This window comes from Trichoplusia ni, chromosome 3, assembly GCF_003590095.1.
Source record: "Trichoplusia ni isolate ovarian cell line Hi5 chromosome 3, tn1, whole genome shotgun sequence".
NCBI classification, from domain to species: Eukaryota; Metazoa; Arthropoda; class Insecta; order Lepidoptera; family Noctuidae; genus Trichoplusia; species Trichoplusia ni.
Window position 1 is genome coordinate 10,212,927 of NC_039480.1, and position 15,819 is coordinate 10,228,745.

Genomic DNA, 15,819 nt, shown 5'->3' on the forward strand with positions numbered 1-15,819 from the left:
GTTATGGTTTTCGCTTGTCATGATTAATCGGATTGATTTCCATACAGTGCATTCGAACTGGCACACAGCATGGGTAACGAGAAGGACTTGGCCGGCAGCTCGGGACTCTCCGTCCTCCGTACTTTCCGACTGCTCCGCATACTAAAGCTCGTCAGGTTCATGCCCAACCTCCGGCGACAACTGTTCGTCATGCTACGCACCATGGACAACGTCGCCGTCTTCTTTTCCCTACTAGTACTATTTATCTTCATATTCAGGTAAATATCACAATTGTTTTACTATAAAATATATCATAATGATACCACGGAGACAGATCAGGTTTTTTAAATTGCAAATCGCACTAAGAAAAGGTAACATTAAACAAGATTCACTATAAACGATTAACTTAAAATGCATGGATTTAAAACTGGCAAATTAAAGATTAGGGTATTTTGTTTTATTATTTTATGACTCTGTAAGACTGCTATTTATGAGTTTTTTAAAATTATGTTCCTTTCACAATAATTATTTTGAAGCCTATCTATCTATTTACAGTTAGGAAAAAACAATCGAGTTCTATATTTTTATTTATTTGCTTAACCTGACTGAAAAGTTTTCAATTTACTACTCTCAATAGGATGATCTCAATACTTACTTAGGCGTTATGTAAATATCTGTCTAAAAACCTGACCTTCGATATTCAACTCTTTATTATTTGTGTAAACTCAATATTCCTCTCTCACACCTGTATCGTAGCAAACTAGTAGCTAAACATCACGGTCCCTAGCAATCACTCATTGATTGCTCAATCAGATTTTTCATTTTTCCGTAGCAAAAAAAGATATATTCGACTCTCCATAAAAATATGAAATTCTGAATGTTTCTACTTAACTGTCACACCCGCATCCCTTAACCTGTGCACTAACTGTGAGTGATTTCTCCTTTTTTCATTTCAATCTTATCCTTATGTGTGTCACCACCTCTGTCTTTGACATTCCAATCACTACACACTGCCACTATCCACACTCTTTACAACTTTTTCTCTTCTATTTATTATATCTTATCAATCATAGTGACCTCACGCTTTTGTGCTTTTCGTCCACTTCAGTTCTTTACACCTGCACTTAATCACTCATCTTCTTAGAATGTATCAACACACATAATATATATGCATACTATTATATATGTCCTTTATATTTTTGTATATATCTCCTCCTTTGTGTGTGGAAAGGATTATAGTAACCGTATTATTATCTAATCGCATATTGCGTGGTAACGTTCAGCATCCTCGGTATGAACCTCTTCGGGTGCAAATTCTGCGAGAAAGACAAGCACGGCGATCAAGTGTGCGACAGAAAAAACTTTGATACGCTCTTGTGGGCCTTTGTCACGGTGTTTCAGGTATTCAACATTTTAAATTAAAATACCTAACAGACAATCCAGAAACAGACTGAACTTGCAACATTTACTAAACGCTTACCCACGGGTCCGTCAGCAGCCAACACTCATGACAGTATGACAATCGCCAATAACAAAAGATTGTCTTGTCACGGCTAATCGACTAACCACGAGAGTACACAAACGACTGTCCACTCTGCTGCAAGAGAGAACCTTCTCGAACAGATGCGAAGCCATCACTAAACACTAGAGGAAGGGTATAGCTTGCAGCATTGTGCGTTGTCACAACAAGCGTTCAGTCGCGTAACCGCTACCCTAGAACCCGCGTAGTGAGATCTAGAACCATTCGTAACAGATTGATCAAACATCATTAGTGTCACGTTCACGTTGTTCGTACAATACTCCCATCAGAAGTTATCCAGAGCACATTAGTCAGAGAGCTTGGTTGAGTAGTAGGTTAGCTTGAGGTCGTTCGAAGCCGAGTCGCGGGTAAACCTGTTCGTCAGTTCCTCTACTCCCACTACTACGACTGCACTCAGTTATACAGTATATCTATCACTCTGCATGCTGCTTCTATTATTTAGGTATTAATCTTAAACAGCTTGATGTCAAATTGGTGGAATGTTGTTCAATATTAAATTAGAAATGTGTTAAGTTTGCGAGCGTTAAACTTAAGAATTATACGACAAAAGTTTCCACCAATTTCGCCATCAACCCCTAGCATCCTTGTTTTTAACTTCAGTAACAATCAAATTTTCAATTACTTTTCCCCTTTCTTGGACTCTTTAACTTCTACTTTATTAATAACTAAAGGTATTTGTCCTCTCATCTAAATTTCCTTTTACTATTTTCCATCTGCATTCTCAGGATAAATTTATTAATTTAAAATTACTGCATTTTTATTTGAATGACCTTTGCCACGAGTAATATGAAAAAGTATGAATGAGATTTTTCTTTGATTATAATTATCTTTTATGCACTTTACTTTCGCCTATTTTTTCCTCCTCCAGATTATTTTTATTGCATTTTTTCTGTAAACATAATAATCATGAGGCAGTATTTAAAATGAAACATAATATAAGTATTAAGTTTATCGAAAAACTTAATTGCACTAAATAACACGATGTTTATGAACGTAAATTATAATTTAGATTTATTAACATATCCGTTGGTTGTAGCGTTCCAACGGCGATAACACTGCTTAACCATTTAGGCTTTTGTTTATTAATTATATTACATCACATCCCAAAGTAAGATCATCAGGACGATTGTTTGAAATAGAACTAATTTTACGGCACTATAACGTGTAGATACACAATATTATTACCAGAGCACTACTAATACTGACTGTGTGCATATCTCCTCAATATTACATTAGCATCAGCAATGCTCTCCTTGTTATGGCACTAACTGCACACATTAGGAATCCGAATGCAGAACTGAATGATGCAGACCGTAACATTAGTATTATTTCAGTAGTTCGTTCATGAGAGCAGGTTACAGTGTTAACGTCTCGTACGCAACAATAATGTCGTCAGGATGACTCGGTCGCGGCGTATGCGCATAGCGTTTTGTTTTTCTTTCATTTTGACATCGGCTCCGCGACGAGCAGTATTCTGGGCATGTATCTATTCGGTGGTAAGTTTTGCAAGTACGTCGAAGACAATGGCAGCGAGCGGGATTGTACCTGCCCCGAGATCATCTCGCACCATCCCAAGTGTGAGTGCGACAGGAAACACTTTAATAACATCCTTTGGGCTACCGTCACCGTGTTCCAGGTAAGCCTTGTGCGGTACGCTAGACTAGGCTCAGTAATAGAAGGTTTATTTGCGATCCCGTTTTGATATGTTGTAGACAGACGCCGCGTGTTTCTCGTATTTACTAACTTCAATTAATTTTCTTGTATACAACAGTCTGTCTTATTTGACAACCTACATGTTGTGAGAAAAGACACACTCCAATCATTAACATAACTGAGCATAATAAAGTACATTTCTAGAGTTGGCATAAGCGAGAGATCCGCCGCAGTAACTCAGAACTTACATTTCGGTAATGCACTACAAGGAGCGCTCCGTAGTTAGTTTGCATCTTGCTTAGTAGTGTATAGAGCTAGGAAGTGCTGGACCCTGTATGCTTGTGTACTCAAACTCGCCGTCTGTGTTCCCTTTCATTACTGTGTATTAGTGGACACCGACACAACAACATGACACTTGTCAACACTAACACTTTAATGACTAACAAAAGTTTTTGTATTTTTACTTTAATTTACTAACATTGGAAATACTTAACAATTTATTACAAACACCGGCACGACTTATTATTATACAATATGACAGCACACCTTGCTTATTTTGATTTATTAAACAAAATACGGATTTAAACATATTTGATGTGGTAGAACAAGTTACGCAACTGAATTATATACTTACTAGAATAAAACGTTTCAGGTTTTAACCCAAGAAGATTGGAATGTTGTATTGTTTAACGGTATGGAAAAAACGAGTCATTGGGCCGCATTATATTTCGTTGCCCTCATGACTTTTGGGAATTACGTACTGTTCAATTTGCTGGTTGCTATCCTCGTTGAAGGGTTCAGTTCAGAGGTAAGCCCATATTATTTTGTCTACTTATTAAATTTTGACTCTCACTAGGTTAACAAGTTAAAATTAAATCTTAAGTAGTTCTTGTATTTTAAGTAAATATAAGATTGCATCATTGTTTGCTACACTTCAAACAATTCTAAAGGAACGCATTTGGCGCACAAATACAAATCAAAATCACAACTGTAAGTAATTCTTCGAATCTTTTAGCGAAATGAGAGGAGGGAACGCGAGCAACGTGAACTGGCAAAGTCAAAATTGTCGAGTGAATGTTTCTCAGACAATAACGAATTGCACTACGACGACTCGAATTCGGGATCACATTCCAGTGAGAGCTTTTCACAGGTAAAGTATGTTCGATACTATTTCATTACATCAACAACAATGAACAATGTTTTGTTTAAAACTTTGAGAGGTTACATTCTGTGAATATTTGTCATAAAGAATTCGTTATGTTATTTTAATTTTTAAACAGAATGAAATAAAAAACTACTGGCGATCGGCGGACGATGTGCGAAAAGCTAAAGATGACGTCAATGGTCACAAGGAGAAAGCAATGAAATCCCGCCGTAAAACAAAGTCCTCAGCGCATCACCCAACACTTTGCAAGGACTGCGCGCAATCTAACAAATGTAATTTACAAAAGGTGAGAAAAGACTAAAGTCGATATTATTAAATTTTCATCAAGATAAGACAGTTGCTGAAGTATTTGGTTTATGAAAACACAAAGGTACTGTTGTAAATTCATAAAACTAATTTACTTTAACTTCAACTTGACGAATAACATTGGTATTACACACATACAAAATATAACTGTATTCGCATACGACTCAACTATTTCACGGCTATCCAGTTACTATTCCTGGTTAAATCATATTCATGTTCGTCTGAACGTTAAATTAATTTTCTTCACGTCGTAATATACTTTATTTCATCATACTTTGTTCATTTCTATCGTAATCCTCTGAAATGTCTATATTAGAATTATAAACCTAACTTTTGTCCCATTCGCTTTATCTTGTAATTTTCTTTCGGGTCTTTGGTAATCTATCGCTGGAAGCTCTGTATGAATATTTTCTTTGTACATTTATTTTATTTGTAGTTGTATAATTTATTTCGTTGTCTTAGGAGTCAAAAATGCTAGCAAGTAGTGCCGGTATAACTGAATCATCGGCAGTACCTATGATAACACACACTGCGGCAACACCTCAAGACTCTCCTTCCACAACATTGGAACCAGGAGCTTCGTTCAGAGATTTTAATGTAGCTCTGAGCTTAGAGAGGTCTTCGATGCTTTCTAGTTTGGACTCCATTGATCGAACTTCAGTAAGTTTGCATGGTCGCTCATTACTTTCGCAATTTGTTTTAAATCTATTTCTATGGCGTCTTTTATGTCTACACCTAGAACATTTACAGAAGAAAATGTTGTTTTTAGTGTGCCAGCATACCGGGTCTTCTGAAACCTCCAAACAGTTACACGCTAACTCTCCATTCGGCACAAGCTCAGCTAGGAGCGGAGAAGGCGCGTCTCCCGCCGTTGTCTCTCGCGCCTCCTCCCCTCACACTCGCTCCTCCGCCATTACGATCAACTTCACCAGCGCCCACGACGCCAACAACTCCAAGATCTATGCCGTCTCCATTGTTGCCTGACAAAAATCTACAACTTACTTTATCGAAGGATGAAAATTGCTTAAACACCAGTGACAAGTCCAGTCTGCTTAGCTCACAAAAGTAAGTTGAATCTATAACATTATAATTATTATTTTTTACTACCTTTATAAAAAAAACTCTAATTTCATTATTATTTTGTTAGGAACATAAGTGTAGTAAACATGGGGCCAAATGGCGATGATAAATGTAGAGTGCAACGGGGATATAGTTGGCGACTATCAAGACCCAGTCTAAGAAGAAAACCCAAGCAAAGAACAGGATCTGACTCAGATGCTATAGTGCTTAACAATGGAAGAGACCATGCTGTCTGCAACGGTATCGTAATCAAATTTTGTTGTGTAATTCACTCATAAAAATAGCAGTATCAGACATAAGATAAAGAATAATATCAAATCAGTTTTATGCTAACTACGCATCATAACCACTTGTAACGGTTAAGTATTCATAAAAAATAAGTTAATGGCACATTTCAGTATTCAGCGCCAAGTATCGCTCTAGATCTAGAGTACTAACACGCTCAAAACTATATTTCGAGTCAAGTTTGTTTAAGTCGCCATCTCAGAACTTTTGCCGGTGAACTTGTCTATTCCAGATTTTTAATAAAGAAGAAAGTTGCAACCTTCGCCGTTCAGACTTTATGAGTCCTTCAAATAACGCTTCTTTATAGCATATTTTGGACATGTCTTTTTATTATTACCTCATCTACCTTTATGCTTCCGACACGCTTATTTTGAGCTCTTAGAACTATATATTACCGTTTTGAAAGCAAAACCCTACCACGACCAATAAAATGCACAGATCTTTTTTTTTAATTTATAGATTTTTTTTTATCCCTTCTACGATATTCTATAAATAAGTAATGTCAACATTCCTGTACAATATTCGAATTTTCTGAATACAAGTAAATGGATGGAAATAAACTGCCTATTCTTAAAAATTATACCTAAAATATGAAAGTGATGCTCAGGTTCAAGCCTCCGCAAGAACGAGTTACTGCTATCATCGTCGATGGTGATAAAGAACGACACACAGTCGGAGCTTCCCAACAACCGCGCCCGGACCTCACTCCCGGCGCCTCGCGTGCTGCCGCCGCCCGCGCGACGTGTCTCCGCACACAACGCGCCGTTATTACCAGACGTATGTATCTGATGAGCTATTAAGTTATTCTATGGCTACTGAACATTTTAACGCTCTTAGTAAATCTATCCTGCAGTATTGATTTTAACTGTTTTGTTCTGACTAGAACTTTCGTCGATGTCGATTTTACTTCTAGCATATTATAAGAAACTGCTATACTTAGATCTTCTAAAGACGCCAAATTATTTTTTATAAAACTAATAACAAAAACATCAGTTTTGTATAACTTTACCTTGGCACCAAGATGTCGTAAAGTAGAGGAAACTAGCTAAGTTATTTAGATATATTCTTTACTATAGGTGTCGTGGAAAGCTCCAGAAGCCGGGTTTTCGTCAGACTCGACTGTGCGACTCGACAGTGTTAAACCTCCGCCACATCGGCTATCTCTAACCAACGACTATTTAACAGGTAACCTACTTCCATACTTTCCAAGAAACCCCTTTCATAAGACCACTGCGGCTAATGCATTACTATCGATTAGGCACAACTAGGTGACTGACATAACTGGATTGTCGATATTCAATACATCTCGAAACTAATACTCAAGTTCTGTTCAAGTTTGAATTTCAGGAACGTGGTAGCATAGTGTTCAATTAGTAACTCTATTCCTAATTGTATAACATTATCGATTTACCTTAGTGATTACAAGATTAAATTATCTGAATATTAGTTACACAACCTTTTATATAATTAAAACATTATTATCTTTGTTTTATACAAAATTTTGATAAATTTTGATAAGTTCTGCACCGCGATATAAAGATTATATGTATTTACACAGCTGAAGATCCCTCATCTTCAGCAAAACTAACGACTGCAACGATTTTACATACCATTAAATTCTAAACCATATAATATTCCCGTATGACTGGTAACAGTGACATCAGTGTCAGAAGTGAAGGCGAGTAACTTGGCCCCCCCGACGGCCGTGGTGCCGGTGGCGCCGCGCGAGCTCGCCACGCCCGCGCTCCCCGCGAGACTCAACGTACAACCACTACCTCTTATGAAACAAATCAACGAAGAGGTACGTGTACCAATGGAAGATTTAGGCAGGCCAACAAGCGAGCAAGAAGACAGAAAGAAGAAGAAGAGCAAAGTATTTGTAGGTTTTTAAAGTATTTTTGCCACAAATAAAGATATACAATAGATGACACAAGTATCGCGATTTGTATTGAAACCAAGCGACATTTTAACCACAGTATTTACGCAGAACATAATTTTAATATTACTTTCGTGTGATAGGAAATATGTTCTTGCCTTGGGGTACTCGAAATTTTTGGGCTATTGCAATTAATTATCACGTAACGAGGCGTTTTTTAGTTCACGCGGTCGTCCGGCTACAACAGACGCGCTCAGACTTTGAGTAGCTGCGGCCAACCTTGACGCTTGGTCGGGGTTTGGACACACAAAGTACAAGCATTTGCGTCATCTATTGTATATCTATATCTGTATTTTTTGCTTTACCTAAGTTTCATCGGGATAATTTTTAATTAAAAAAAATGTTTATTTTTGTAATGTGTATTTGTAAAATGTAAATTTGGGAAGTAAGAAAAAAAATACCATGTAACAAAATAGAATTTAAAATACTTATAAATGTGTGTTGGTTAACGATAACAAACATTTCCTTTCAGGTTGCTATAAATAATGTGTGCTTGTTATCATCGAGATTTGACAGGCGACGATACCGATTCAAAGACCTTTTTCGATTCATGGAGCCGACTGGATGTCTCAAAGAGAAAGAATTTTACTCACTGTATATCTTTTCTCCCGACAATAAGTAAGTCAACTTCTCAACTAGTAATTTAAAAAAGGATGGACTATTAAAGACTCAGTATTGAACTTTTATCCAGTTCCTAGTTAATTTCAGCAGTCATTTTGACAATAATCTTTCTTCCACAGCATGAGACGATTCTGCACATGGGTTGTCACTCGTGGATGGTTCGACAACATCGTTCTGTTGTTCATAGCTCTGAATTGTATCACATTGGCTATGGAGCGGCCGAACATACCTCCGGACTCTAAGGAACGAGCCTTCCTGTCCAGTGCCAACTATGTCTTCACAGGAGTTTTTGCCGTCGAGATGTTTATCAAAGTAAGTTTTATAAAACATAATGACGTGGAATTGATACGGGTCAACATTTCGACTTTGGTTTATCTTTATTCGATCTTATTTATTTGTTTCTTTTTTTAAAGCCATTTTAATAGTTTTATTCATCAGCTGGCTTATAGTGCTAACTGCGTCGGTAGCAAAATTCACAAAGGCAGCATAATGGCATTTGAGCCATACTCTCATAATTGGTTGAGCCCGTAACAGGCCCAATCATAAAATTTACACACGCGACAGCTACAGTCATATAACTTGAAAGCTTTTTTATTCATCCGTGTTATCATTCCGCTTGTGGCTTTACTATTATTTAATTGTCTCGTTTCAAGACAAGTAAACTCAACTGGAACTTTTCCTAGTGTGTTTTATCTGATCGTCTGTTTTAATTATAGCTTACATTTTATCTAACAAAATACTATAGTTAAAGTAATTACGATAATTGCATATAAACTGTAAATTTTCGTCGTGATTCAAAACTCAAAAACTATTCTTTATTACTTTTTAAATAGGTGGTAGCATCAGGCATGTTCTACGGCCCCGACGCGTACTTCACATCAGGATGGAACATTATGGATGGGTCCTTAGTGATCATATCAATCATTGATCTGTTAATGTCTCTAGTGTCTGAATCAAGTCCACGAATATTCGGAATACTCAGGGTAAGATATATTGCTCATCCATAACTAAATTATTTGTGTGTAGGTTTCAAGGAAATATTAACCATTTCTTATTTAATTTCTTAGGTGTTTAGATTGCTAAGGTCATTGCGGCCACTAAGGGTAATAAACAGAGCTCCAGGATTGAAACTCGTCGTACAAACACTTTTATCTTCACTAAGACCTATCGGAAACATAGTGCTGATTTGTTGCACGTTTTTCATTATTTTCGGCATTTTGGGCGTGCAGGTAAGTTATAGCAAGTAGCAGTAGTAGCAAACGAAATGACTTATTTTATTTTAACTACTTATTCAAAAAAATAAGTAAAGAGTTATGTAGAGTTATAATTACATCTGTTACAAAAGTAATATTACTTAAAACGAAATTAGATGGCTCCTAGTCCCAATGTGCTCTGAATATACAAGTACATACCAAGATCGGTCTTCGTCTCACTATGCTAACTGCAATGCACATTCAATTGTAAGGTAAGACGAACCCCTTAGGGCTTCGTTGGAGACGTCGAGAGCTATGTAATTATTTCGGTAACGTGGTGTGCTACAAACTGGATGGAACTAAGCTGACTGTCCCCAGAGCAATTCATTACAATCGGCTTTCCCACTTAATGTTATGGAGAGCTGGTCGCTATGTTATTATAATTATTAATTGGTAAAGAGATTCGTTTTGAAAGTATACGTAATATAGAATATTTATTCTTATAAGTATAAATAATACTTTATTTACGAAAACATTGCGAAATTTAAATATTTCGGATAAACAGCAGCATTTTCGTTTCAGTTGTTCAAAGGCGCATTTTTTTACTGCGAGGGAGCGAACATAAAAAATGTTAAAAACAAGTCAGACTGCCTCGCAATAGAAGGCAACGTTTGGGTGAACAGGAAATACAACTTCGACGATTTAGGCAAAGCTTTGATGTCACTGTTTGTACTGAGTTCTCGAGACGGTTGGGTTAACATCATGTACACAGGTCTTGATGCGGTCGGGGTTGATCAACAGGTACGAAATCCAATACAATTACGTTTGCATTTACACGGCAATTGCTGACCAAAATAGGACGTTGGAATATGTTATTACAGTCAACACAATGTGGAACAAGTTAAACACATCATTATTAATTTAGGATTTATAAATTATAATTGTAGTAACAATAGCATACATTTTTAGAAAATTCAAATTAATTTCATGTACATTCAATACAAATCTCTACTTGCAGCCCATAGTGAACTATTCAGAATGGCGTCTCCTGTACTTCATCGCGTTCATACTATTAGTGGGATTCTTCGTATTGAACATGTTTGTGGGGGTCGTAGTAGAGAACTTCCACAGATGTCGTGAAGAACAAGAAAAAGAGGAAAGAGTCAGGAGAGCGGCCAAGAGAGCTCTGCAGATGGAGAAAAAGAGAAGAAGTAAAGTATCCTTTCACGTAAATTATTGAAAAAAAAAATTGTTATATGACGCCTCTAAAGTAACATTACCTTTATGTTTTAGAAATGCACCAGCGGCCATATTATGCAGACTATTCACAAACAAGATTATTCGTCCACAACGTAGTCACGTCGAAATATTTCGACCTGGCTATAGCCGGCGTGATCGGACTTAACGTCGTTACGATGGCCATAGAATACTACAGAATGCCTCCGGCACTACAATATGCGCTTAAAATATTTAATTATTTCTTCACCGCAGTGTTTATATTAGAAGCGGTTATGAAACTCGTCGCGTTAGGATTCAAGATATATTTAAAAGACAAATGGAATCAATTAGACGTAATTATCGTCATCTTATCTATAGTGGGAATAGTTTTAGAAGAGTTAGAGACTAACATAATTCCAATAAACCCGACGATCATGAGGGTAATGAGAGTGTTGAGGATAGCCAGGGTACTGAAGCTGCTGAAGATGGCTAAGGGTATAAGAGCTTTACTGGACACGGTCATGCAAGCTCTACCGCAAGTTGGCAACTTGGGACTTCTATTTTTTCTGCTGTTCTTCATCTTCGCAGCACTCGGCGTTGAGCTTTTTGGGAGACTGGAATGCTCTGATGAAATTCCGTGTCAAGGTAAGACTTATTTTAAAAACCTTTATGTATTTCTTATGACTATATGACCTAAAAAATCACTACTACATTCTTTTATTTAAGGTCTGGGTGAACACGCTCACTTTGCTAACTTTGGCATGGCATTCCTGACGTTGTTCCGTGTGGCGACCGGCGACAACTGGAACGGCATCATGAAGGATACGCTACGTGAAGACTGCGACAGTTCTGTGGATTGTGTGAGGAACTGCTGCGTATCTACCATCATAGCACCCATATTCTTCGTCGTATTTGTACTCATGGCACAATTTGTACTCGTCAATGTCGTCGTCGCGGTAAGTTTTATAAGGCAATGTTAATTCTATAGCCAGAGACAGAGCAGAAACAGAATTATAATGAATTCATTTTATTAACAGGTACTCATGAAACACCTAGAAGAATCGCATAAACAAATGGAAGATGAAATTGACATGGACGTAGAACTAGAACGTGAATTAGAACGGGAGGCTGACGACGAAGAAGATAGAGCACTTTGTCGTGCTCTAGAAGAGTGTGTGAGTCCTCCGCGGCCACTAAACAAGGTACCGTCCCTCCCGGCTAACTTCACGTACAGCGAGCCCAAGCAACCAGCACCGTCCCCCGCACGCCGCCGGCGCACGCTGCACTCGCACACCGCTTTGTTGCCGACGTCGCTGCCGCCGAGACGCGCCTCCTTATCCCCTCACGCCTTCGGGCGCCGCCGGCAGGACTCCAGCTCCGAGCCGCCCGCCGCGCTCTACGAGGAGGACGCGCGATTCATCGACGCCGACGACGTCGATGAGCTCGAGCCCGGCAGCCCACCGAGAAGGGATTCCTTCGCGCAAAACAGGCGACAGCGCGTCGACAAACGAAACTCACTGCGAGGTGAAGAAGCCCGCCTCCTGCGACCCGTGCTACTCGCCGTTCCCTCCACCAGGCAGAGTTTAAGACTGACCGGATCAAAACGAAGATCCTCCACAGAATCTGCGGCGACTGATGCCAGCCACACCTCGCGGTCTCAGAACCAGCTTACCCCTGAATCGATAGACCAAACGATAAGTGAGGAGGAAAAAATAAGAATAGTGATAGCTGAGAGGCGAAAAATAGACGCAACGAGACCAGAGCCGGATGACGTAGTAGAACTAGCGGAGCGAGGCTCCTAGTCCAGGCGGGGCCGGCCGCAGCAACACCATGAAGTCTATATCTAGACGGTGCTCAAAGCAACGTCCGGATGCCCTGTTCCCTATCTCTCCCTTGTCCTTTCCTCGTCTGTAAATCTTGTATGCTCAAGGGCCAGTGAATGTTTGAACTCGGTTGCACAACAGTGATTATAGTGACGTTATGAACTAAACTTGACTTTGGTGCGTTTCAGTGTTGTGTTGCGTTAACGATATTGATGAAAGAAGGATATTGCCTGTTTAGAAACGAGTTTCTCCTATGTTTTTCTTTCACACATCAAACCTTACCCTCACTTCACCATTGCGGCCGGTTCAATTAATTCAAACTAAAGAGACTTTAATAAATTTAGTTTAAGTGTAAAAATGTCTAGATAGGAATTAGAACTAGTCAATTTGTTGTGGTGGGATGTTTTCTACGAGAGCTAAAGTTTACTTCGTAATTTTATTATTAGTACGGTGCTTGCTGTTAAAGGTTAATTTGTTAATTATAAATACATGCATAAGATTTTCCAAAAAAACTTCAACGAAGTATTGTTTTGTAGTTGTAACATAGTTTCTGTTTATTGTACGGACTCTGACTCGTAAAGTTCTGTGTGCAAATTAATGTTAGACTGTATTTACGGATTAAGAACGGGTTTCAAATCATTGAATTATTAGCGTTATACGATTGATGTTATTCAACGACTCTACAAAAGCCTATGAATTATTCTTATATGTTCAATGTGGATACTGAGTCGTGATTGCTACCAAAGTATCTGTTAGTCAACGACTGTGTAGCCTCGTAGAGTAATGTTACTAGCTAGATCTTGTCAATCTATTGTCTAAAACGGAACCAATCGTTCGCGAATTGAATATTATTCTCTCTAAAGATGAAAAAAGAATATTTTCTGAATATAAATAAATCCTATTTTCTTACAGTCATGTACGTAACTTAGACGTGTAACTGGCAATACGCACATAAATGATAGAGTGTAGTTAGAATCGAAGTAGATTGTGAGTAAAGACGTCGCGCAGAGTTGATTTGATTTGTTCATTTAAGTTGTGCTCTACCATAGTTTGGACGTAGATAATTATATATTATGTAATTTCTCTTTCCTTTAAATTAATTTCAATCTGTGCCAAATCTACAAAACCTTTAAAATTAAGCAAAATTTTGTAAGAGTATTTTATATTTAATTGAGCAGTTGATACCTAGTCGCTTGTCCTATAAAACTTTTCCGCTTGTTAAATTACTTACTGTCTACTTTAGAAAAGGCCACAGAGCACAAAACAAAGTAAGTTAAAGTAATTTAAAGTACCTAAAATATCAAAGAAAGTTCAGTTTAAAGCACAAACTGCTGTTTATTTTGAGACATGTCTATGTGGTTCTAGTTACTGTAAAGTATCGTACCTAGTTAGGGAAGTCAGCAATAAATTTTATACTTCGACTGTGCCTTTCCTATTTCTAACGTATTAGCTTGTGAAGTTGAATGTGAGTAGTCTCTGAGATTAAATGTATACTGTAGGAGTTGGACTGTAGATACATTAAATTATGAGTCTTGTTGAGTCTTTATTAAGTTTACGTTGTGTCATGTGAAAAATTTGTAATTTTAAGGTATTTTCTCCAAAACAAAACATAGTCAACTTGTCATTCCGAAACTACATAATACTATCTTGAGCTAAATAACACCGTAGAGGCTACCTACAGGTTAAATAGTATGGCATTTATGCAATTGTTTGTTTTTGTGTAATATTAATGTTATTCCATTGAATGTTATAAAACGAGTGTAGTGCCCCAATTATTAAATGTTCTTAGTTAATTTACTTAAATGTTACATCTTGCACAAGACACTATCTTTTAATTACATAATGTCTTCCATCTTCATTCAATCTTTACCGATGACTTGAAGTCTATCTATCAATCGAAGTTTGAATTTGTAGCTACAATAGATTCTTGTAAAATAGACATCGAGTGATTTTCATGTTTAATATTATTTATATTTTCAAAGAATTGATTAAATGGAATTTAGTAAAATAAGAATAGTATTTTCGTGATAAAAAGTAAATTTCGTGATAATGATGAATAATTGTTTTTCGGTACTGATCGTATAATAATTTTAAGTGGTATGAACAATGTTCATAGTTGAGTACACCTGTTATCTTAGCTGGTGATCTGTCGAGTTAAGAAAGTTACGACAATGTTAGGTTGAAAAAATAAATCAAAATTCAAATTTGTGTTTTATTTGAAGCCGCCTGTACCCAGATGTAAACGGGACAAGGCGTGTTACTCTTACATTACACCTGTACCAAGTTAGATTATTATTTTTAAGTTGTTCGTTTGTTCAGGGTCCCCGGGTAATTTGCTAGGCACAGGTACCCACAAAGGAAAGAGCAACAGGCGAACTGAATTGAGTTTAGCAACAATCTTTGCGAGCGTCCTATCTTGTTAGCGAGCGCTTACAATCTCATTTGCATAATTCCTTGAAACGAATTTTAATGGGTTCTTTATCGTGTTGAACAACATAATGCCGTTTTCGTGAAAAGACGGAGATGCGCCGGCTCGTTACCAAGCAAAAGGATTTGTTTGTCAAATAATTAAGACTGACCTATTCAGCTTTACTTAATGGAATCTTCCTTGAAAATTCGAAAACTTGGCAGAAATTATTTTCCAATTTTGGAATACGCGAATGAATAAACAACAAAGGCGCTCTTCTTAGCTAATTACCCAATAATACTAACACCATCAAAGATGTTTTACATAACAGGTAATTAAATCAGACGCTTTTGTACTTGACTAATTCAAAATAACTATTTATCACATGAATGTTCTTTTTACAATCAAGCTTTTCATAATAAAATTTGTTTTAAATTGGCATTTTATAGGATTTACAAACTGGTGATAAATTCCTCATAAAATAAACGTTTGTTAGGGTTAGAGCGTTTTTGATGTTTTGATTTGATAGGAATCGATAAAAAATTGTAAAACATAAGACTAATCAATAGGTTCAAGTATTTGTTTGTATTTTATTTTTCTCATGTGGTGTACC

At 37.3% G+C, this 15,819-nt stretch overlaps 1 protein-coding gene across 5 annotated transcripts in view; it reads left to right on the top strand.

The window, feature by feature from the left end:
• Window positions 1-15,003, top strand: part of LOC113491855 (voltage-dependent T-type calcium channel subunit alpha-1G-like) — a 130,448-nt gene extending 115,445 nt beyond the window's left edge. For 2 of the 5 annotated variants that reach the window (XM_026869034.1, XM_026869036.1), the window contains 20 exons: window positions 48-257; window positions 1,263-1,380; window positions 3,825-3,980; window positions 4,188-4,322; window positions 4,453-4,623; window positions 5,106-5,303; window positions 5,413-5,708; window positions 5,791-5,963; window positions 6,616-6,785; window positions 7,085-7,193; window positions 7,664-7,887; window positions 8,417-8,562; window positions 8,685-8,877; window positions 9,399-9,548; window positions 9,633-9,794; window positions 10,341-10,559; window positions 10,777-10,969; window positions 11,052-11,621; window positions 11,703-11,932; window positions 12,014-15,003. In XM_026869034.1, coding sequence (XP_026724835.1) covers window positions 48-257; window positions 1,263-1,380; window positions 3,825-3,980; window positions 4,188-4,322; window positions 4,453-4,623; window positions 5,106-5,303; window positions 5,413-5,708; window positions 5,791-5,963; window positions 6,616-6,785; window positions 7,085-7,193; window positions 7,664-7,887; window positions 8,417-8,562; window positions 8,685-8,877; window positions 9,399-9,548; window positions 9,633-9,794; window positions 10,341-10,559; window positions 10,777-10,969; window positions 11,052-11,621; window positions 11,703-11,932; window positions 12,014-12,778 — 4,588 coding nt within the window. In that variant the 3' untranslated portion in view covers window positions 12,779-15,003. Of the gene's footprint in view, window positions 1-47; window positions 258-1,262; window positions 1,381-2,989; window positions 3,156-3,824; window positions 3,981-4,187; window positions 4,323-4,452; window positions 4,624-5,105; window positions 5,304-5,412; window positions 5,709-5,790; window positions 5,964-6,615; window positions 6,786-7,084; window positions 7,194-7,663; window positions 7,888-8,416; window positions 8,563-8,684; window positions 8,878-9,398; window positions 9,549-9,632; window positions 9,795-10,340; window positions 10,560-10,776; window positions 10,970-11,051; window positions 11,622-11,702; window positions 11,933-12,013 lie in introns of all 5 variants that reach the window. The other 3 variants (XM_026869032.1, XM_026869033.1, XM_026869035.1) reach the window with 2 other exon arrangements.
• Window positions 15,004-15,819: the final 816 nt, after the last annotated feature.